A 23,129-nucleotide genomic window follows, 5' to 3' on the forward strand; every position below is an offset into this window, starting at 1 on the left:
GCAGAGCTAAATACCAAATACCTGAGAAAGATGGATCCAACATGAAACAAGTGAAAAACATACAAAGGCGCAGAACCTAGAGGCATAAGTATCAGAAAAGGTGAGAATAAAGCATGAGGTGAAAATTTGGAAGAAAAGTGGTTGGAAATTCATGTAGGGAGGAATTACATCCCTCAGCTCCCAGTTCCAGTAGAATTAAAACACAATGTGATATAGAGATGATGTATTATAGAAATGTACTTGAAACCTATGTAATTTTACTAACCACTGTCACTCCACTAAATTTAAAAAATGACTATACAGCTCACCTGAGGTATTCTAAGATCAACTGAAGTGGTTTCAAACCTAGAGACACTAGGCATAGTGAGGAATAGGAGAGACTGTCATAATGGGAACAAATGGATTTTGTGAATAAGCTACATAACTATCAAAACAGGATGATGGCAATGGGTGAGTCTAGTTATATACCAAGCGTATAGAGGAAATAGTTCAAAAAGGAGCACATCAAAAGCTTCTTAGAAAGATTTCTCTAAGAAGATGAATTTGATAGACTGTCTGACATGAAGAATATATAAAGATAAGATTCAGACAACTATTAAAGAGTTTTGGGGTAACTAATAATCTATATAGGAAACAAAGCAAAGAGAAAGAGAAAAACAGAGGGAGGGAGGGAATTACCAACTATGAAAACCAAGAAGTTTTGCACAAAAGAAAAAAATAATTATAGCATCCTGTGGCTCCACTGTAAATATTTACATTGCCATAATAATGTACACATTGAAAGTAACATAAACTTTATATTGTCAATTATATTGATAGGATAAGGAGTAGGGGTTAAGGGTGAAAAATAACTAAATTCTCCTCTTTTTAAATAGGAAGTCAATAGATAATGCCTAAAACTGAAAAATTAAGTAATAGCAACATACACCTGCTATTTAGAGATATACAGGGCAATACCAAGGATTCTACTAAAAAGAATTAAGCGAGCTGTTTCTAGGGAAGTGAACAAGGGCAAGGGCAGAAGACAGCTGCGATTTTGTAATACACCTTATAATACAGGTAAATCTATTTGACTCTTTAAATTAAATACATAAATAATTTGAAAATACAAAAACTAAAAAATGACAGAGAGAAAACTAAGCATGTTTTTTAAACGATGCAATGACTCATTCTAGGAAGAGCAGACTAATCACAGGACACTGCTTGGCTTAGCAGTGAATTGACTTGCACAATCATACAATTAAGTCAGAACCTGCTAACTGCCTACATCATATCCATTTTCTCTCATTTATTTAATATAAAACTCCAATACTATTTGGGGTCGCAACAAGAATATCTAAACTCCCCAGCCTTGCAGCCCAACGTAGGCATGTGACTCAATCCTGGCCACCAAGATGCCACTAGAAGCTGCAGGTAGGAGTTTTAAAGGCCAAGTTCCTTACGACTGGGAAAGAAAACTAGTATGTGCACCTTTTGCTTCTCCATCCTCTCTCACCACCTGCCTGAAAACCGACATGATTGCTAGAGCTCTAAAAGCTCTCTTGGATCATGAAGTCATGTTATGTATAGCCACGCTCTCAGGAAAGTGAAACACCAACAGGAACCATAGCTGCTGGAACCATAGTTGGTATCTCGTTCCTGAACTGTCAAGCTCCAGAATTATTTTATGTGAGAGAAAAATGAAGTTTAGCTCCTTTAAGTTACTGTTACTTCCCGTTTCTTTTATTAGAAGACAAACGTAATTCTGATAAATAGAAAATAGAAAAATAAATAGTAGAGAGGTAGATAAATTTAACTAAAAATTATGACATAAGAATTTTAGAAGGGAGAGTGAGGGTGTAAAATGGACTAAGACTATTAAATCCTCTTCTTGCATAAGACGAAGTGAACAGATAATGCTCAAAATGAAAAAAAAAAAAAAAACCAGCATAGAAAAATGGAAGCTGGAGGTTATCACTTTGTGAGGGGTGTAAATGTCTAACCATTACATTGTTTTGTATGAAAGAAAGAAGGGAGGGAGGGAGGGAGGAAAGAACGAGAAGGAAAGAGAAAGAAGGAAAGAAGGAAGGGAGGAAGGGAGGGAGGGAGGAAGGGAGGAAGGAAAGAAAGAGAAGGAAAGAGAATGAAGGAAGGAAGGGAGGTAGGAAGGAAAGAAGGAAGAAAGGGAGAAAAATGGGAAGTAAACACCTAAAGCACAGCTCCAAATGTATTTGGAAGCTATTACTAAAAGAAAAGAGCGAGAACATTTCATTAAGCTTTCATTGTGTTTTATCCTGTTTTGCTTCTTAAAATTATTTAAAATTTATATTATTACTTAGATAAAACTTAACAACCAAAACATTAATGCTGAATAATTTAATCAGCCACTACAAAAATGTAGCACTAATGTAGTGAAGAAATAACCTTTAACAAAGAGAGGTCTGGCCTTTGCTCTCGGCTACTGGGAGGTGATCTCTTGGCCCTGGGAATGTCCTGCCTAACGGGTGTCTTCATTTTCCTGGGGGTTTTGGTCACTGGACAGTCTAACGAAGTGATTTATGATGGGGTTTTGGGACACATCACATCAGTTCCGACCTCGAGAGGAATTGAAGACTAAGGGTATTAGGCCTGACCTCTGGGAGAGGCTAGAGATGAGTTAGTCACACAGGGAGTATGTAATGGAGTCCCAGTAAAAAGTTTGGACACCAAAGACTTGGGGGAGCTTCCCTCGTTGGAAATACTCCGTGCATATTATCACACATGGTGACCAGGAGGAGGTCACGTCATCCATGACTCCAAGGACTAGAAGCTCTCCTCCATTCAGACTCCTTCGGGACTCTGCCCAGTGCATCTCTTCCCTTGGCTAATTTTAATCTGTGTCCTTTCTCTGTAATAAACTGTAACCATGAGTATAATAGCTTTCAATGAGTTCCACAAGTCCTTCTAACAAATTATCAAAACTTGGAGTAGTTTTAGGAATCTCCCAAGCTTGCATTTGGTGTCAGAAGTGAGAGCAGTCTGGTGGACACGGTACCCTCTGAACTTTGTGCTCTGGTTAACTCTGGGTAACTAAATAGGAAGGAGAGGAAAGACATAAAGGGCAAGAAGGGATGTTACATTTCTAGAATATCTATTAGAATCCCTTTTGGATGCTTTACAGACATTCATTTAATCCAGATAACCCTAATATAATAGATGATACGATTTCCACTGTATATATAAGGAAATTATATATAAAGGGCAAGTAAGTGTGCCAATGCCACAGAGCGCATACTTAATAGGATACAAACCTAGGATTTCAGATTCCAAGGCCCATGCACTTCTCACTATATTACGTTGTCTCCCTAATATCACAATGCTTCCCGTATCAATTACTCATACAATGCTTGGAGTCTTAATTTTGACATCACTATATGCTTAAATGATCTGTCTGTGATAGTCTAATACCTAGAATCCAAGATCAGATAGATCTATGTAGCTCTTCGTAGAACTAGCACAGTTCCCACCCAAGTTATTCTTGATTAAGGAAAACGAAAGTCACCTCATAGTAATACAAAGGTAGGAATATCAAAAAATATATATAGTGAATCCAAAGTTGTAAATTAACCAAGTCCTAAAATTAAGTACTTATTCGATGATAAAGTGCCAATCTACCTCCAGATTTCTTTAATGTGGGGAAAAAATTAAACAGCTGCAAAAGAAACATCAAAAACTATAAGCTCTGAAGTTTATTATAAACAAATCAAAGGAAGCAACCAAATGAAATATCTGCATATTCACAAAAATGTCATAACAATATTACAAATCACTCATATATTACAGCTATTGTTTTTCTTTGTGGAAACTAAACAAAGTGTTACGTTAAGAATTATGTGTAGAAATCAAAATGAACATGCAAAAATAGTCATAAAACCAGTTACTAGGGAAAACATTTAAGAGGAAGACATATTACTATAATGAAATCCCAAATAGGAGGAAAAAAGAGTTTGGGAATAAATAAAAGATTTTTGAAAGTGAGTAATTTCCCTGTATGTGTACATGCAGTGCATGTATATATGCAAGTCTGTGTTTTATTTTAAATTTTTGGAAGCACAATAATTTTAAATCTTATTACTGGAAAGAATGTTAAATAAGGGCAAAGACTAACTGGATGTTACCTTTAATACAAAACCAAATTTCTAATACATAGATACTTAACTATCTAATTTGACTTAGGAACAATATTCTAAATAAGGACAAACATGAGAAGCAGTTTCTTTTCTACAGTATTGAGATCAGCGGAGTCCAACTAACAACACCAAAATCAGCCTCTGGGCAGAGGGTAACATTGGGTACCAGGGCTTCCTCTGGTGGATTCTTGGGTCCACAGGGGACTCAGAACAGGATTATCCAGGGGAGGGGAACAGGCAATGAGGCATCAGCAAATGGTCATGCAGCTTACTTATGTGATAACTGTATCTATTTCTATGGTCACCAACACCATTCCACTGAATACTGTTAACAAAAGCTTGTTTGCTAGTTCTAGTAGGGAAACAGAAAACGGGTCAGAATCATCTGAGAAGGGCATGCTATGCAACTTCAAGAGACACACATAAAGCGAGAGAGAGAAAGTAAGCTCCAAACTAACCACCTAGTTTCATCAGATTAATCATGACAACCAGTGGCCTAGACAGACAGCCTTTACATTCAGTATAATACAAAAACAAAACAAAACAACAACAAAAAGTATGATGGCAAAAACACTTAAATCATTTATTCCCTCAAAAAAATATGAAATAAGTCATAAAGTAGTGAATTACCAACCTGTGTTCCACGCACACTGTTAATATGGTAGTTAAGAGACAAACTGGGGACTACAATATTTATGAATTGTTTCTGAGATGCTGGATATATAAACAACAAACACAAAATTGTTAAATAACTAAGTGTTAAGAACTGATCAGCCAAGGAAAGTGTCTCTGATAATAGCTGGGCCCAGCTCAACTAGGATTAAGGTGCATTGCAAATGTGACAGATGAATTCTGAGTTGAAATCTTCTAAAATAACAGACCCAATGGTGCATGCGCTTAGGGCCTCATCTTTGGAAAGCAAGTGGCATTTTATCCCTTCACTAAATCATTGTATCTCAGACTAATTTGATTTTAGAATATGCATACATTTATCATGACTGAGTTGAGTCCTTGAATTTGGTTAAACTATTTGGGCCAACTGAACAATGGATCAAACACAATAAGCAATATATTAAATGTTTCAAATCAAAATCCATTATTATACAATGAGATATATTTTCACATTTTAAAACAACCAAGATTTTTAGTTCTTGTTATGACGGAGTAGCTAATATTGGAATGCCTTCCTGCTATAAACATCTATAAAGGTTGAACCAAATACAACACACAAAAACAAAAAAAACAACAAAACCCAACCCACTATTTGCAGGCATTAGACAACAACCAACACAGGGCTATGATCCTTGATAGAAGAGAATCAGATGAACCAGTCCTACATTTACACTGGCTTTCTCCTTGAGGCCATTTTCCAAACAACGGTATAGAGAAATAGAGCCCAAGAAGAAAGTGGTAGTCTTGCTAGGATGAGAAAATTAAAATTAATGTTTGGGACGGCTAAGGTGGCTGGGTTTTGGGGGCAGGTTTTTAGAGAGGAAAAGAGTCAAAGAGAAAAAGCTACAAAAGTCTGTATAAAAATCCCCTTCTGGTCCTCATCTGCCCCCTAGGCTGTGCACACGCAGGATTATACTTCTAGAAGCCTAGGAGGCAAGAGCTGTTGGGAGGCTGTTAGCTACACAAAGATTTCAGAAGTGGTACAGTTCTAAAGAAAGGAAGTGCAGGCTCAGTCAGAGGAGAGAGATTTGAATGAATATTTCAGGCATTTATTTGAGACCCTAGACACTCCGTGCCCTACTAGGAAGGAAAACGAAGCTGAAAAGTCTTACCTTACCCAAGCTGGCACCTAAGCCTCCACGAGATCAAAGTGATCATTGGCAGTTTATGCACCTGCCAGAATAAAAAGCAATGCTATTTGGAGGAAGATAATAATCCAGAGCTTCTACAATAAGGTTGGCAAATCTTTCCTGGGAAGGGCCAGAAAGTAAATATCTTCAGGCTCTGAGGGCCATAAACAGTCTCCATTGATCATTCTCTTGAAAAGAAAAAAAAAGAAACCTTTAAAAATGTAAAAACCATTTTTAGCTCATGGGCTATACAATAATTGGCCCATGGGCCATAGTTTACTGTCCGCTACTCTACTCTCACAATATCCTTCATGTGATGTGAAATTAGTAGATGTGTGAAGTAGAGAAAGTGACTGATAATAAAGAGAAAAGGAGTCAACAAAAAGAGACTTAAGAGTGATTTATATATTGGTCTTAGTATGAGGCTTCAAAATAACTATGATTAACATATTAAGGACAATAGAAAATAGAGAAAACGGATTAAAATATGAAATATTTCCAAAGACAATTAGAATCTATGAAAATGATCATAAAGACATTCTAGAACTGCAAAATATAATATGTGAAATATAGAAATTCCTAGGATGGGTTTAACCGCAGAAAACAGAACACAAAGACAGATTAATAGCTATTCAAAGCATAGAAAGAAATTATAAACAAAAAAATTGAACATATGTTAGAGATAACATGCAGTGAAACAGCCTAACATATATGTAACTGGAGTCTAAAAGGAGAGAAAGAAGAATGGGTTAGAAGCAATATTTAAATCAGCAAAGCACGGAAAGTTTTCAAACTTTATAACACATTAACTTATACACTCAAGAAGTTCATTGAGTACCAAGCAGGATAAACACACACACACACACACACACACACACACACACACATCTAGATATATTATAGACAAGTGACTAAAAAAATCAAACATGAAGAGAAAAATCTTAAAAACAGAGGAAGAAAGTACACATCTCATGTCCTTCAGAAGAACAATAATGAAAGATGACTTCTCAAGAAAAACTATGAAACATAAGAAATAGCATCTTTAAACTGCTAATGAAAAAAATATCAACACCAAATTCTATACCAAGAAGAAATATCCTCCAAAATATGAAGAGTAACTAAAGATATTTTTCAGACAGACAAAAAGCTGAAAGAATCTGTCATTAACAGACCCTATTTCAAAGAATAATAAAAGAATTTCTTTAGGATGAAGGGAAACAATTCTAGAGGGAAGCATGGATATGTAAGAAATGAATAGACAGTCGATTGTTTAAAGCAATAATAACAATGTCTTGTGAGGTTTATAACATATGAGGGGGGTGGTAAAAATACGTAACAATAGCAAAAAAGTAGGAGGCAAGTAAATGGATTTAAACTCCTTTAAGGCTTTTGCATTTTGGGGAAACATGGTAGAAGCACTAAATAAAGGTAGACTTTTGCAAGCCAGGACACATTTTGCAAGTTCTAAGGTAATTACTAAAAGTATGATATTAAAAGAGTAACCAAAAAAGCTAATAAAGGAGATAAAATGGAGTAAGAAATGCAGGGGCACAGGGAATATCTTTTGGTGAGGGAAGTATTCAATGCCTTAATCTGGTGGTGGTGCTACAGATATATGCACATATAAACATTCACTGAGTTGCATACTGAAGATTTCTGCACTGTACTTACTATATAACATGTATTATACACATTATAATAAGTAAACAAAAAATCTCTATATACTTTCCAGAGTAAGGAGACTAAGCTGCAGAATTTTTCTGAATAGAGTCTATCATAATTCTCAAAAATGTAATGGCTTATATCTATTTTCTGAAATTTTTTCCATAATGTACACTAGGCCCTCAATACTTGTCATTAAATGAAGTATATGAATAAGTACAATTTTATTTAATTTATTGTACCACTGAAAAGATTTTAAAAATTACCTAATTCTCAAAAAAAAAGTAATATTTGACAATTGTTTCCTCTTTATTTTTTAGGAATAAACTGGCATTTTTACATTTTCCACGTACATGTATTATCAATGAATATTGCAGGAAACAAACTGGGTTTTGGAAACACTACATGTACAACAGTACTTAGATGAAAATATTATATATACATATAAAACAATGAGATCACTATTGTATAGAATTTTAATAATAATTAATAATAATAATATTCTTCTAAGAAAATATTTCTGAAACTAGAGAATAGATCAATTGAACCACAAGCAATAGAGCAAAGAAGAATCAATCTTTGTAAATTGCATAATATGAGTCAGACACATAAACAAGCACTTCACAAAATTCTCATTTAATTCTAAGCATCCTAGGCAGGACAAGTATTATTCTCTTAACAAATGAAAAATCAGAAATACAGAAAGGTAGAGAAACTTGGTTAGAATCACAGAGCTAGTAAGTCTTCAAAATAAAGACTTAGAAATTCATCACTGGATAACAGCCTAGGAAATCTTTCAAGAAAAGTAAATGTCATTATCAGTAACAGATTCATGCATGACAAATATGATACAAGACCTAGCAACAATACATGCCTGATGAAAAGACGAGATTAAAGAATAAACTAAGAAATATGGTAACCTTAATTGCACACAACTATAAATATGATTGACAACAAGTTTTCTAGTGACATACGAGTAGTTTAGGGAAACATTTCAAAATAGAGAAAGAAAATCTTTAATGATCTATCACATACTACAATGTTTGAATTTTCAAAATTATCATGTCTTCAGTGCAAAAAGATAACCAATTCCATTTTAACATCTAATTTTATTCAAAAAATCTTGGTAAATAGTAAATTCTCCTTCAAGGTAGACACTGAAAATCAACCTGAGAAATGTCAAGGTTAAACGAGGCAGACTGGACACAAATGTTTGCTTCACTAAAATAACAGCGAAGGCAGTAATCAAGGAGAGTGTGTATAACAAGAGCCCCCTCTGTGACCAACAGCCCCTTCTCATGTCCCCCTTCCTTCTACCAACGTCTGTAAGAACTAGAGATTTACTACTCTCCGATGAAAATGATCCAGTCAGACTACGGATTTAGGTACATCGGGTACAGTTGATTAATTTTTACTGTGCTGAAAATGAAAACACAGACTTAATGGCATTTAACAGAATTAAGAGAATAAATATCAGAGGTTTGAACTTCCCTATTAGTTTGCAGGCTGTCATACACCACTGCACTCACTGTATAACAAAATGCGTAATAGGGGGCCATTCACATAGAGTAAAATACGCAGCACCTACACAGAAGTACAAAGCAACTCAGACTTTGAATGACCTGGGTGCAAATACCTGGGAGAATAAATAAACTACACATCCCACAGTCAATTTCTCATTGTTCCTCTCAGTGCTTTGATGACCTGAAGTAATCGTAGAGAAAGTTTCTAAAACCTTAGTGCTCCTCATTCTAGTAATACACGCAACTCTACCGTGTTTCCCTGAAAATAAGACCTAGCAGGACAATCAGCTCTAATGCATCTTCTGGAGCAAAAATTAATATAAAACTTGGTATTATATTATATTATATTTATATTATATTTGTATTATATTATACCTGGTCTTATAGTAAAATAAGGCCAGTTCTTATATTAATTTTTGCTTCAAAAGATGCATTAGAGCTGATTATCCGACTAGGTCTTATTTTAGGGGAAACACGGTATTAGAACTGATATTTAAATATATATTAAAATATATAAACATGTATGAAACAAATATATTAAATATATGTCTTCCTAAAAGAGTAATTAGATAAAGCATTGATTACAACATTAAAAAATAAAACAGTTTTATTAACTAAAGTACCAACAGAAAAATTATGCTAGATGGGAAACATAGCAAATCCTTCTACAGTATCTTGGAACAAATAGAGAACTGTAAGTTAAAATAAAAACTAAATATTAACTAATTAAATATTAACTAAAATTAAATTAAAGCAAGAATTACTAAGTTTAAACACCCCCAAAAAGAAGTTTAATGAATCAATAACAGGAAAAAAGGCTTATTTTCTTATATCAATTCTCTAATACATGAGAGTCACCATTAACCAGAAATTTTTATAAAGCAGAATTACCTGCACGGAATGTTATCTCTGTTTGACAACCTATATTCCAACTATCTATTAATAACTGACAAAATACAAAACACCTAAAATTTGAAGTTTTGGAAAAGCACATTAGTTGGGTATGTTAGATAATATCCTTAAAGATACTACTCTACAACCCCTTTTCCAATGTGAAATGGCTTGGAATTTGGGATAAAAAAGGTAAATTAGTGATCCTGCTAAATAGTAATACATATCGAAAATTTTAAACTTAAAAACTGGTAGAAAGATTAATATTGTATGTTTCCCACCCTTATTGAGCTATAATTGACATATAGTATTGTGCAAGTTTAAGGTATAAAACATGCTGATTTAATACACATATACAGTTGACCTTTGACAATGCAGGGGTTAAGGGGCACCAACCCTTACCCAGTCAAAACTCCACATATATCTTCTGACTCCCCAAGCCCAGTCTTCCCTCGGTATCTGTGGGGATTGGTTCCAGGACCCTGTGCAGGTACCAAAATCCATGGATGCTCGACTCTCACATAAAGTGGCCTAGAACAACACATAAAACTGTCCCTCTGTATCTGCAGATCGAAAATACTGATTTTGATCCAAGATTATTGAATCTGCAAAACCAGGGGATATGAAGGACTGATGGGGGATATTTACTGGAAAAAAAAATGTGCGTAAGTGGATGTGTACAGTTCAAACCCATGTTGTTCAAGGGTAATTGCATGTTATGAAATGATTACCACAATAAAGTTAGTTAACACATTCATTACCTCACATAATTACCTTCGTGTGTGTGTGTGTGTGTGTGTGTGTGTGTGTGTGTGTGTGTGTGGTGAGGACACTTAAGATTTATTCTTAGCAACTTTCAAGTACATACTATGGTATTGTTGACTAGTCAGCATGCTGTACACGAGATCCCCAGAAATGACTGATAACTAGAAGTGTGCACCCTTTGACCAACATCTCGCCATTTCCCCCACGTCCCAGCAACTACCATTCTACTCTCTGTTTCTAGGAGTCCAGCTTTTGGAGAGTCCACATGAGTAAAATCATACAGTATTTGTCTTTGTCTGACTTACCTCGCTTAGCACAATGCCAAGGTCCATCCACGCTGGCACAAATGTTAGGATTTCTGAAGATCAACAATTTATATTACTTAAAGATTTCAAAGTATAGAAACATAGTATCCGTCCTTATCCACAGGGAATACATTCCAAGGCCCCCAGTGGATGCCTGAAACTATAGCTAGTACCAAACTCTACATATACTATGTTTTATCCTATATATACATACCTATGATAAAATTTAATTTATAAATTAGGCACAGTAAGAGATGAACAACAGTAACTAATGATAAATGAGTCAGAACAACTGTACCAGTACACTGCAGGAAAAGTTATGTGAGTGTGGTGTCTCTCTCTCTCTCTAATAACAGACACAGCTACTAAGGGACTAATGGGTGGGGAGCACATACAGCGTGGAAATGCTGGACAAAGGGATGATTCACGTCCCGGGCAGGAAGGAGCATGACGGTGCGAGATTTCATCATGCTACTCAAAACAGCACACCATTTAAAACTTATGAATTGTTTATTTTTAAAACTGTCCGTTTAATATTTTCAGACTGCAGTTGACCATGGGTGACTGGAACAGAGGAAAGTAAAACCATGGATAAGGGTGTATTCTCTACCCAGGGAACGCAGCAGGAAACGACGAAGGTGCCATCCTGGAGATGTGGAAATAGGGAATGAGGAATTCCAGTTTAAGTATGGACTATGTATTAGACAGTATTATTTTCATGTTAAATTTTGGGGTATGATAATGGTACTATGGTTACTTATGAGGTTCTTAGGCTGCTGAAGTACTGACAGGTGAAACGTATCACTTTCAGAAATTTCAGAAAAAACACACAGAAAGAAAAAGCAAATGTGCGAAACGTTAACAACAGATCAATCCAGGTAAAGGGTATGTGGGGATTCATTATACATACTATTCTTTTACCTTTTCTGTAGGCCCAAATTTTTTTTAAATAAAAAAGAGGAATGCACCCTTGTATATATTAAAACATGTACAAGAATGTTCTCCAGCAACATTGATAGGAGCCCAAAGTGGAAACAATCCAAATATACACCAGCAGTAAAATGAAAAAGTAAATGGTAATAAATAAATGGACAAGTAAATTACGATGTGTTCATATAACAGAGTACAATACAGCAGTGAAAATAAACCAACTATTGTTAACACATCACATGGATGAAACTCACAAATAATGTTAAGCAAATAACACTATGCACAAATAAGGTGAACTAATATTTGTTGAATAAATATTCAAGAAGACTCAGATTAAGATCAGGGCTGTCATTTACCTTTATTTAGCAAAAGTTTTATTCATAGACAGTACAAATAAGATGACAATGAGAATGTATAAATTATTTAGGAGAACAAATTCCCCTTAAGCACCCTTAAGTACATTTACAAAAACTACCCACATACTATTGATCTGCTCCACTAATTAGTCATAGTGCAACTTTTTTAAATATCCAGTTTGAATTAGAACTTGTACTTGATCGTTACAAACCCATACTACGAAGACTTCTCTTAATCGAAAAAGGGTTTCAAACTGTAATACAATTAAAGAATTTTCGTTTTAAAATTTAACCTAAATTCAGATGTATAACCAGAGATATTTAAAAGCGAGACAGAGACATAAAGGACTTACATTAACTCTGAAAGCCTGTACAGTGTTATCCAGAAGAAGGATGTTACAAACCACCTCTGTGTGCTGTCTGTCTCGGGCCAACTCGGATGCTCGCACATTGTAGGTTCTGCCAGCAGGCAATCGGAAGCGTGAGGTCATTACTGTCCACACAAGGTCTAAGTTGAAAAAAAAAGTTCAATAAGTAAAAGAATAGCTCAAGATACAAAGTAGTTTAAAACACAAAATTTCACTATGTATTTTTTTAACTAACATTTAGGTAAAAAGCAGTTATAAATTTTGAAACAGCCACGTAAGAATTATAGGTATAAAAAAGATACTAGATATATAATCATCTAAACAAAAATTACGAACTACCTGGAAGAGGAGCTTTATTTTTAACTGTTCCATTGAGAAAACAATATACAAATTGTTTAGGAAGTCATAGTCCAATTCAAAATATATAAATTTAGGAGTAGCCAAAAAAGGAGAAGAATATGTTGCCTCAGGAAGCTGGACATTACTCACTGATGCAAGTATTCAAAACTATAAAGTAGCAATAGCAGGGAAGTTTATTTAACTCTGAAGGGCCCCTCCCTTTATTAAAGCTTAAGATTTGGGGGAAACATGGGAGTTTGCTGTCAAATGTAATTATACCCTTCATTTTAACTAACCTCAAATTCGAATTCGAATAGGATTGTTCTTATTCTTAAGAAAACAACAACAAAAACTTCAGGCTACAGATCTTTGCTTCTCAATTTGCAACCTAGGAGGGAAAAGTATATTGCCTATAAAGAACAAATATCACCAACATTTGATGTTAAAAGACAGTGAAGAAGTAGCTTCAAAGTCTGAAAGAATATTATTTGAAACATAGAATTATATATTCCCCCAAATGAGAATTCATGTGGCAGAATAAATCTAAAGACATTTTCAGACATTCAAGGATTCAGTTTAAAATCCATAAAACTTCCCATTACAGATAATTAGATAATGGAAACAAACTACACTAGAAACAAACACAAGTATATAGAATTTTTTTTTGATATAAATAAACAATAGATACTTAAATGAGCAAGCAAAAATAAAAAGAAACAGCAGTTAAAATCAGTGGTATTCAGAAACTGCAGCTGACATCATAGACTGTTCATGTCAAAAGGATTAAAGCTAAAAGTGAAAGTCAACATCGCATAAGTATACAAATTGTAGGAAAAGAGCTTTAGCACGTTGACAGAAAAAGATTAGCCAAGTAAGATTCACCAACTACCGGTAAAAGATAGTGATTGGTGCAACAAACAAGTGCTGGTGAGATTGTGGAGAAAAGGGAACCCTGGTGTTTGTGGGATTGCAGATTGGTGCAGCCACTATGGAAAACAGTATGGAGGAATCTCAAAAAATTGAAAATGAAACTACCTTATGACCCAGCAATTCCACTCTTAGGTATCTATCCGGAGAAATCCAAGACGCTAATTCGAAAAAATCTATGCTCCCCTATGATTATTGCAGCACTATTCACAATAGCCAAGGCATGGAAACAACCGAAATGCCCATCGGTAGACGACTGGATTAAGAAGCTGGTACATTTATACAATGGAGTATTACTCGGCCACAAAGAAGAAGGAAATCTTACCATTTGCAATGATATGGATGGACCTAGAAAACATTATGTTAAGTGAAATAAGTCAGACAGAGAAAGACAAATACCATATGATCTCACTTATATGTGGAATCTGAAGAATAGAATAAATGAGCAAACTAAACAGACCTAGTCTCAGAGACAGAGGAAAAACTGACGGTTGCTAGAAGGGAGAGGGGTGGGGATGAGGGAGAAGGTGAGGGGCTTACAAGGCACAAACTGGTAACCACAAAACTGCCACCAGAATACGAAAGACTGTTTGGGGAATACAATCAATAATGTTGTAAAGATTTTGTAGGGTGTCAGATGGGCACTTGTCTTATTAGGGAGACCACTTCACTTATTAGGGAGCGCTGTACACCTGAGGCTGAAGCTGAATAATACCGAATGTCAACTATAATAGTCACAGGATGTGGAGTACAGCATAGGGAACAGTCAATGGAACTGTAACAGCTTTATACGATGTCAGAGGGGTAGGAGATGGGGGGGAAGGGGGAGTTATCACTTTGTGAGGGGTGAAAATGCCTGACTAGTACACTGTTTTGTACACCAGAAACTAATAAAAAAAGAAATCATAATTATGTGAGGTGATGTATGTGTTAACTAACCTTATAATGATAGTCATTTTGCATTATACACATGTATCAAATCTCTACATTGTATACCTTAAACTTACACAATGTTATATGCCAATTATATCTCAATAAAGTTGAGGGAAAGATTTAAAAAAAAGACAGTGATTGGTCGTTTCTAGTTCCACATGTAAGGAGCTTGGAAGTTTCCACTCCATCCTAACAAGTAAAAAGCAGAACGAACTGGAAAATCAGCAACTCTTCTTTGCTCTGTAAGAGAGAGGACACAGGACAAACCACTGTCCCCAAGACTGGAGAGACAAGCAATTATGAAGAGTCATGACCCACAAGCAGACACCACCACCGGAGCCAGTGCATGAGTAGGAAAACCTGAACTACAACTGATGAATTGCTGGAGGCTCAATGTAGACAATTCTGAGAGTTAAAAACTCTAGGGGGCCCAGTCATAAGAGGGCTCCCACAATATTATTTACTTCCAGGAGCACAACCAGATTCCCACAGGAAACACCGGAGAAAAACACACTGTGCTTCCCGCAGTTGGGTGGGGTGGAACGACCATGCCGAAACCCCCCAGGGCACTCTGCTCTTAACAAGGCCGGCCCTCGGTCAGCAGAGCCCAGCCGCCCTGTCTCAAGGAAAATACCCAACTCCAGTTGAATCTAGCCTTCCAGTGGGGAAGGGAAGTACCCACCTGCAGCCCACTCTAGCCACCCTGTCCCGCCTAAGGGGAGAGAAAAACACTGAGAAACACTGTGCAATGCACAGCCCGGAAGCCCAGTCTCACTAAAACCCTGAGAGCTCATCACAGGACGAAAGGTTCCCCCACCCCACATCACGGAGGCCTAATTACAGCAGTCCTGTTAGCCGGACATCATGTCTGCATACCAAGAAAGATTTACAAGGCATACCAAGAGACTAAAAACACATTGTGAAGAGAGAGCAAGCATCGGAACCAGACATGGAAGGGATGTTGGAATCATCAGACAGGGAATTTAAAACAACTATGACCAATATGCTAAGGGCTCTAACGGATAAGGTAGACGGTATGTGAGGACAGGTGAGCAATGTAAGCACAGAGATGGAAATCCCAAGAACAAACCAAAAAGAAACGCTACAGGTAAAAATCATGGTAACAGATATATAGAATGTCTTTTATGGGCTTATTAGTACCCAAGACACAGCAGAGAAAGGATCTCTGAGCTACAGAATAGATCGATAGAATCCTCAAAAAATGAAAAGTAAAGAGAACAAGACAAAAAACAAAACAAAAAACAGAATGTCCAAAAACTGTGGGACAACTACAAAAGGTATATGGGACATACATGTAATGGGAATACCAGAAGAGAGAAAAGAACAGAAAAAAATATTTGAAACAATAACTGAGAACTTCCCCACATTAATGCCAAACATCAAACCACAGATCCTGGAAGCTCAGAGAACACCAAGAAGGAAAGATGCCAGAAAAACGCAGAACACCCCCAAACAACAAAAAACACAAACAAAGAAACAAAAAATACATGTAGGCCTATCATTTTAAAACTACAGAAAATCAAACATAAAGAAAAAAATCCCAAAAGAAGCCAGGCAAAAAGCACTTTACCTATAGAGGAACAAATGTAAGAATTACATCTGACTTCTTAACCACACAAGCAAGAAGAGAGTGAAGTGTAATATTTAAAATGCTGAGGAAAACCAACCTAGAATTCTGTATCCTGCAAAACTACCTTTCAAAAGAGAGAGAAATAAAGACTTTCTCAGATGAGAGAACGAGAGAGAGAAAGAGAGAATTTGTTGCCAGCGGACTTGCCGTGCAAGGTAGGTTAAAAGAAGTTCTTCAGAGAAGGAAAAAATATATAGGTCAAAACTCGTATCTACATAAAATAAGGAAGAGCAGCAAAGAAGGAATAAGTGAAAGTAAATGTAAAACCTTTAATATTCTAAATTGATCACTTACAATACCCTCCACTTGAACGTAGGAAGGACTTAAGGAACTTGATGGCATTTTCCTTCCATGACTAGGTGAAGGCTGAAAGGGATCTGCAAATGTGACTAAAGTCCCCAGTCAGCTGAGTTAATTCAGAGATTCCATTGGTGGGCCTGACTCAATCAGGGGAAAGCCCTTAAAAGAAAGACTTCTCCCTGAAGTCAGAGAAACCCTGCTGCTGCCTGTGAGAGGGCCTGTGGCAGGGCCGTGTGCAAGGAAGTGCGGGGCCCTAGGAACCGCCAGCCAGGAACTGAGGACCTCGGCCCTGTAGGTGATTATAGCTGTTAGTAATTACACGAATTGGGAAGAGAACCCAAAGCTCTCACAGTCCAGTCAGCACACAGATTGTAAATTTGTGAGATCCAACCACGCTGTGCCCATACTCCTGACCCGCAGATAGAAGAAGAAAATAAATGTGTGTTGTTTTAATCTGCTACATCGGTGGTAATTCATTACACAGCAGAAAACTAAGGCATCTTGGGCAGTGATGCTACTCAACCCATGAGCATTCACAGGAGAAAGAAAGAAAACACAAGGAATGAAGCTTTATTCCTGGCGAACTCCGTGCACATTCCATTCCTGCCTGTGATGGACGCATACTTCCCTTCTCCCCAACCCTGCCTTCCCTTCACCAGGGTAAGTGGTCTGGCCAAAGAAAGTGACCACAGACATAAAGAAATACAGTAGTAAGAGCAGAATCAACAACTTCGTCTTAACAGTAGGGGAGTTACCTAAAAAGAAAAATTGGTCAATGTTACAAAAGTATCCCCAGTCAAAGCATCGTACAAGAATGACAAGATCAAAAGATATCAGTGTATTTTGCCAATACTAGTCTTTTGCATTTACTAGCACTTACTTTTCAAATTCGCACTTAAAGACTTCAAAGTGAAAGCATAAGTGAATTGTCTAATCCACTCTTGAGATTTCCCCCCAAATTAACATATTTTTAGTTAGCAAGATACCAAATACATTCATCCTGCTTGCCACATTTACTTTCAATTCATAAAGCAAAAATTCTGTTTGATTTCAGGGGAATTTTGCTACTTGAAAATTCTAACTTTGTGAGATAATATACTAAATCTCCATGATGTTTTAGAAAGGCACGAGTCAAAATTCTTCATCACATCTTTCTTTTTTCATCTGAAAGGTGTTTCAGTAACACACACACACACACACACACACACACACACACACACACACACGCTCACACAATTACTGTCCAGGGAAAAGAACCCATCTTTTTTAAAGAAAGAACATGAATTGTGATCTATAAAAATGTTCATTATTTTAAACTCAATGTAGTAATAAAATCTTAAAAGTTCAAAAGTTCTAAAATGATGATAAAACATTTTTATGTCTACAGGTATTAAAAATTTATACATATTATGTTAAATAAAGGGAGTTGAACATAAATGGTGATATTCAAACTATAAAAATTATGGACAAATACAGTAAGAGACAGAAGAAGCACTTGGGCAAATTCACAGTGACTCGTGAATAAAATTTTGGGATAAAATTGTTTCATATTTAGAATTCTATTACTGTTAATACAATGTTTTCTGTTTAGTAAAAATAAGCACATTCTTTCTGACTTTCTTTTAACTTCAAAGGTCAAAATGGCAAACACTCAGTTTACTTTTCAATTACCATAAATATAGATTTAAGAGTTTAGGCTGTCAGAAAAAGAGACAAGTGACATGACTACAGCAGTACCAAGAAAGTACAAGAAAGACAGAATGAGTGGCAGAGAATGAAAGCAGGGGACAGGTGGAAACTCCTTGACCCGATACAACACGTGTGGCAAACAAAGTTAACATCATACTTAATGTTTTTAAAAACTGAACGCTTTCCACCTAATACCAGTAACAAAACAAGGATATCCATCCGCTCTCATCCCTTCTATTCAGAACTGAACTGGAGGTGAGAACCAGGGCATTTAGGCAAGAAAAAGAAATACAAGTCATTGAGATTAGGCAGGAAGAAGGAAAACTATCAATATTTACAGATGACATACTATCTACATAGAGAATCTGAGGGAATCCAGGAAAAAGAATAACTATACTAGAACTAATAAGTGAGTTTAGCAAGGCAAGAAAGAAGAACAATATGTAAAAATTAATTGTATTTCTATAAACTAGCAACAATCAGGAATAATTTTAAAATAACAATTTATAATAGTATTAAACTGAAAACTTAACACTGCTTAGAGAAATTAAAGGAGGAAAAATAAATGAGTAGATATAATGTGTTTATAGGTTGGATGATCTCAAGATTCAACGCAATCTTAAGAAAAATCATAGCAGGCTGTCTTGTAGAAATTGACAAACTGATTCTAAAGTTCATATGAAAATGAGAAAGACTTGAACAGGAAATAGTTTAAAACAACTTTGAGAAAGACAAAGTAAAAGAAAGACTAAACCTACTGACTTCAAGACTTATTATAAAGGTACAGAAACCAAGACATTGTTATATTGGCATCAAGATAGAGCAATGGAACAAAATAGAGTCCAGAATGAGACCTACACATATATGGAGAACTAAATTTTGACAAAGATATAAAGGCAACTCGGTAGGGAAAGGGCAGGCATTTCAACAGATGGCCTAAGACAACTGGACAACCCTATGCAAAAAAATATGAACTTCAATCCTTATTTGCACCATATGCAAAAATTAACTCAAAATGGATCACAGACCCTGCACTGTCCTCTACAGCAGCCACGCCACATAGGACAACTGAACACCTGAAATGTGACTCAAATGACTAATGAATTTTTAAATTAAATTTATTGGGGTGGCATTGGTTAATAATATTATAAAAGTTTCAAGTGTAAAATTGTATAATACATCATCTGTATATTGCATTGTGTGTTCACCACACAAAGTCTAGTCTCCCTCTGTCGTCATATGTTTGACTCCCTTTATCCTCTTCATCTTCCTCCCACCTTCTTCGCCTTTGATAACCACTATACTGTTATTTGTGTCTATGAGTTTGTTTCTAACAAAATGTTTAAATCAAGTTAAATCTAAATGGCCACATTTGGCGAGGGGTTGACCTATTGAGCAGTGTAGGACTACGTGACCTCTAGATTCCCTTCTAGTTCTAAAAGTCAATCATTTCTAATTTCCAGCATTTAAAAAAAAACTCCCTTCTCCCTAAAATGGAATAAACAAATGAACTGTAAATCAAATACATGACACAACCACATACACACACACAAAAGATCCTAGCAAATATTGAACACAGTATTCCTGACTAGGGTTGACAAACTTTCTCTGTTAAGGAACCAAACAGGTAATATTTTAGGTGTTACAGGCCATACAATCTGTCACAACTACCCAATTCTACCTTTGTAGCATGAAAGGAGCCATAAACAATATGTAAATGAACGAGGATGGCTGTGTTTCAATGAAATTATAGATACTGAAGTTCAAATTTCATGTAATTTTCATAATTCCATGTTATAAAATATTATTTTTCAAACATTAAAAATGTAAAAGTTCTGGGTGATGAACATACAATGGGATTTATAGATGATGTAATACAGAATTGTACACCTGAAATCAATGTAATTTTACTAACAATTGTCACCACAATAAATTTAATTAAAAAAAAAAAAAATGTAAAAGTTAGTTTTAGTTCATGGGCCATATAAAAACAGGTGGCAGGTCAGATTTGACTACAGGACCAGTTAGCTGACACCTGCTCATGACTATATAACCACAGCAGGATTTAGTCTGAGGATAAATAAAAGAAATATTAAAAAACCCAAAAAACCTGAAATCTTACTTAGTAATTTGTTGTCAGTGGTGGTCTTGATGCAACATTCTGAAACTATGTTGTGTGTATTATATGACTAAACAACTGAATAAATGCATTAATGCTGTTGGGAACCAGGGGTCTCACCATAGGAGATCGGAGGTAACATAATGGGATGGGGGAAGGTTGTAATGTTAGATTGGAACTGGAATTAGAGCTATTGAAATAATGTTTTTAAAACATGTATTTGCTATCTCTGTCCACTAGTAGGCCCTAGAAGCAAAAAGACTCCAACAGCACTGAGCATACCTAATGCCCTACATACTATTCCACACTAAAAAGAATCAGGACTCCTTGGGAGAAATGGCTGATTCCAGATCTGGGGCAAGGAAATTACAAGGTCAGGCTAAATATCTTGTGCCAGTAAGTAAAGAAGTCCTCAAAATCTGCTGGGAACAGGTCAAAGAACACGAGCAGCAGTTTAAAAGGGCTCCCACCAGCCAAATAAGACAATTTAAGTTTCAAAATAAGTAATAACAAGAACATATACTACTCTGAATAAAAAAGAAGCCATGGGTCTAACATGATACGAATTTTCAGCGTGGGAGAGGAATAACTCTTCTTTGTAGAATGCCTAATGATAAATGCAAAAGGAATAACAAATAGAAAACTACCACTTTACAGCTACCATAACTGATTCAGGCAAGAATTATCAATGAATGCTAAAATCTCCGGGGGATAGTTTGTAGGGGAACAAGATACACATGTAATCTGAAAATATCACCCCAAAAGTTACTTATTAATTATAAAGAGAAAAGGTACCTTTACAATGGAGAAATCTGTCAAATTCTACCTTAACCAATGATTGTATTTAACATCACAAAACTAATGTCATAAGCACCTCAATGTTATACAGAGAACACAAAACCTACGTAATGTTCCTGCCAAAAATGTTTAACCTGAATCTAATTATGAAAAAATGAAATTAAAATAACCAGACAAATCCAAATTCAGGGACATTCTGCAAAACAACTGACCTGGGTCTTTCAAAACTGTGAGGAGGATGAGAAAGAAGTGGGGAGAAAGAGATGCAGAAAAAGGCTTAGGGAAGTGATGTAGATTAGAGACGTAACAACCAAATGCAATGTGTAGTCCCTCATCCAATCATGGATCAGGAAAGAAAAGCATAAAGGACTTGATTGGACACTTGGAGAACTGTGAATACGGACTGTATACATCAGAATAAAGTATTGTGTCAGTGTTCCATTTCCTGAGTGTGATCATGGTCACCAGGTTACATAGGACAATGTGTTTAATTCCTAGAAGATGCACGTTTACATATGGAAGCATTTAGGGGTAAAGTACTATTATCACATCTGCAATCTTCAAATAGTTCAGAAATTTTAAAAGTATATACACAGAGAGAGATAAAGCAAAACAGCAAAATGTCAGCAATTGGAGAATCTACCCAGGTACTTGGGTGTTCAACATACTATTCTTGCTACCTTACCATAGGTTTGAAATTTTTCAAAATAAAATGTGGTGAGTAAAGAGTAAGAAAAAACATGCCTTTCAAATTCTGCTTTTACACTTAACAAAAGTAGATACATTAAAACCTGTATTAACCAAAATTATCAAGCAATTAACCACTCCCACCAAAAAGTTTTCTGGACAGTTACAATCCTTTACAGTTATTTTAAATGGAGTGTTCTCCAATGAACCATTCTCTTTGTTATAATCTTTATTACACAATGCTTTGGATGTAACTATAAACTAAAATGCTGGTAGTGTAAGATATTGGACTGAATAACGTAGCTTGTTGCTATACCACGACACAGTCTTCAATGAAGGCTCCCTCAACCCTTCCAAACTGAACTTAGCAATATAAAACTGAGTGGGCCAGATTCTCTTCGGGCAGTGCTATGAAAACTATGGGCTATAGAGGCGGCCAGTTAGCTCAGCTGGTTAGAGTGCGCGCTCATAACAACAAGGTTGCCGGTTCTATTCCCACATGGGCCAGTGAGCTGTGCCCTCCACAACTAGACTGAAGACAATGAGCTGCCAATGGGCGGCCAGATGGCTCAGCTGGATAGAGAGCACGCGCTTCACAATTCCCGCATGAGATGGTGAGTTGAGCTTCCTGCAACAAAGATTGAAAAGAGCGGACTAGACTTGGAGCTGAGCTGTGCCCTCCATATAAAGGACAACAACTTGACTTGGAGTGATGGGTCCTGGAAAAAACACACTGTTACCCAATAAAAAATTTTAAAAAACAACAACTACGTGCCATAAAACTGATATCCCGTAGAAGAAAAAAACATCAAATGTAGCAATAGTTTTGCTCTAAAATTTCTCTCTATATTTAATATACCAAATATATTTATATGGTAATTATTATGTAATGACTTACACAAGAAGCTTCTTATTTAAGAAACAGTATATGCTACG

The 23,129-nt window shown here is 36.0% G+C and overlaps 1 protein-coding gene across 5 annotated transcripts in view; it reads right to left on the reverse strand.

Annotated features, from left to right (window-relative positions):
* The window catches only part of PTPN4 (protein tyrosine phosphatase non-receptor type 4), a 174,235-nt gene that overhangs the window by 132,667 nt on the left and 18,439 nt on the right, over window positions 1–23,129 (reverse strand). For all 5 annotated transcript variants that reach the window (XM_074335257.2, XM_019715490.3, XM_019715489.3 and 2 more), the window contains one exon: window positions 12,736–12,890. In XM_074335257.2, the coding sequence (XP_074191358.1) occupies window positions 12,736–12,873 (138 nt within the window). In that variant the 5' untranslated portion in view covers window positions 12,874–12,890. The remainder of the gene's footprint in view (window positions 1–12,735; window positions 12,891–23,129) is intronic.

Source organism: Rhinolophus sinicus, chromosome 17 (assembly GCF_057876585.1).
Source record: "Rhinolophus sinicus isolate RSI-liver-muscle chromosome 17, RSI-T2T, whole genome shotgun sequence".
NCBI lineage: Eukaryota > Metazoa > Chordata > Mammalia > Chiroptera > Rhinolophidae > Rhinolophus > Rhinolophus sinicus.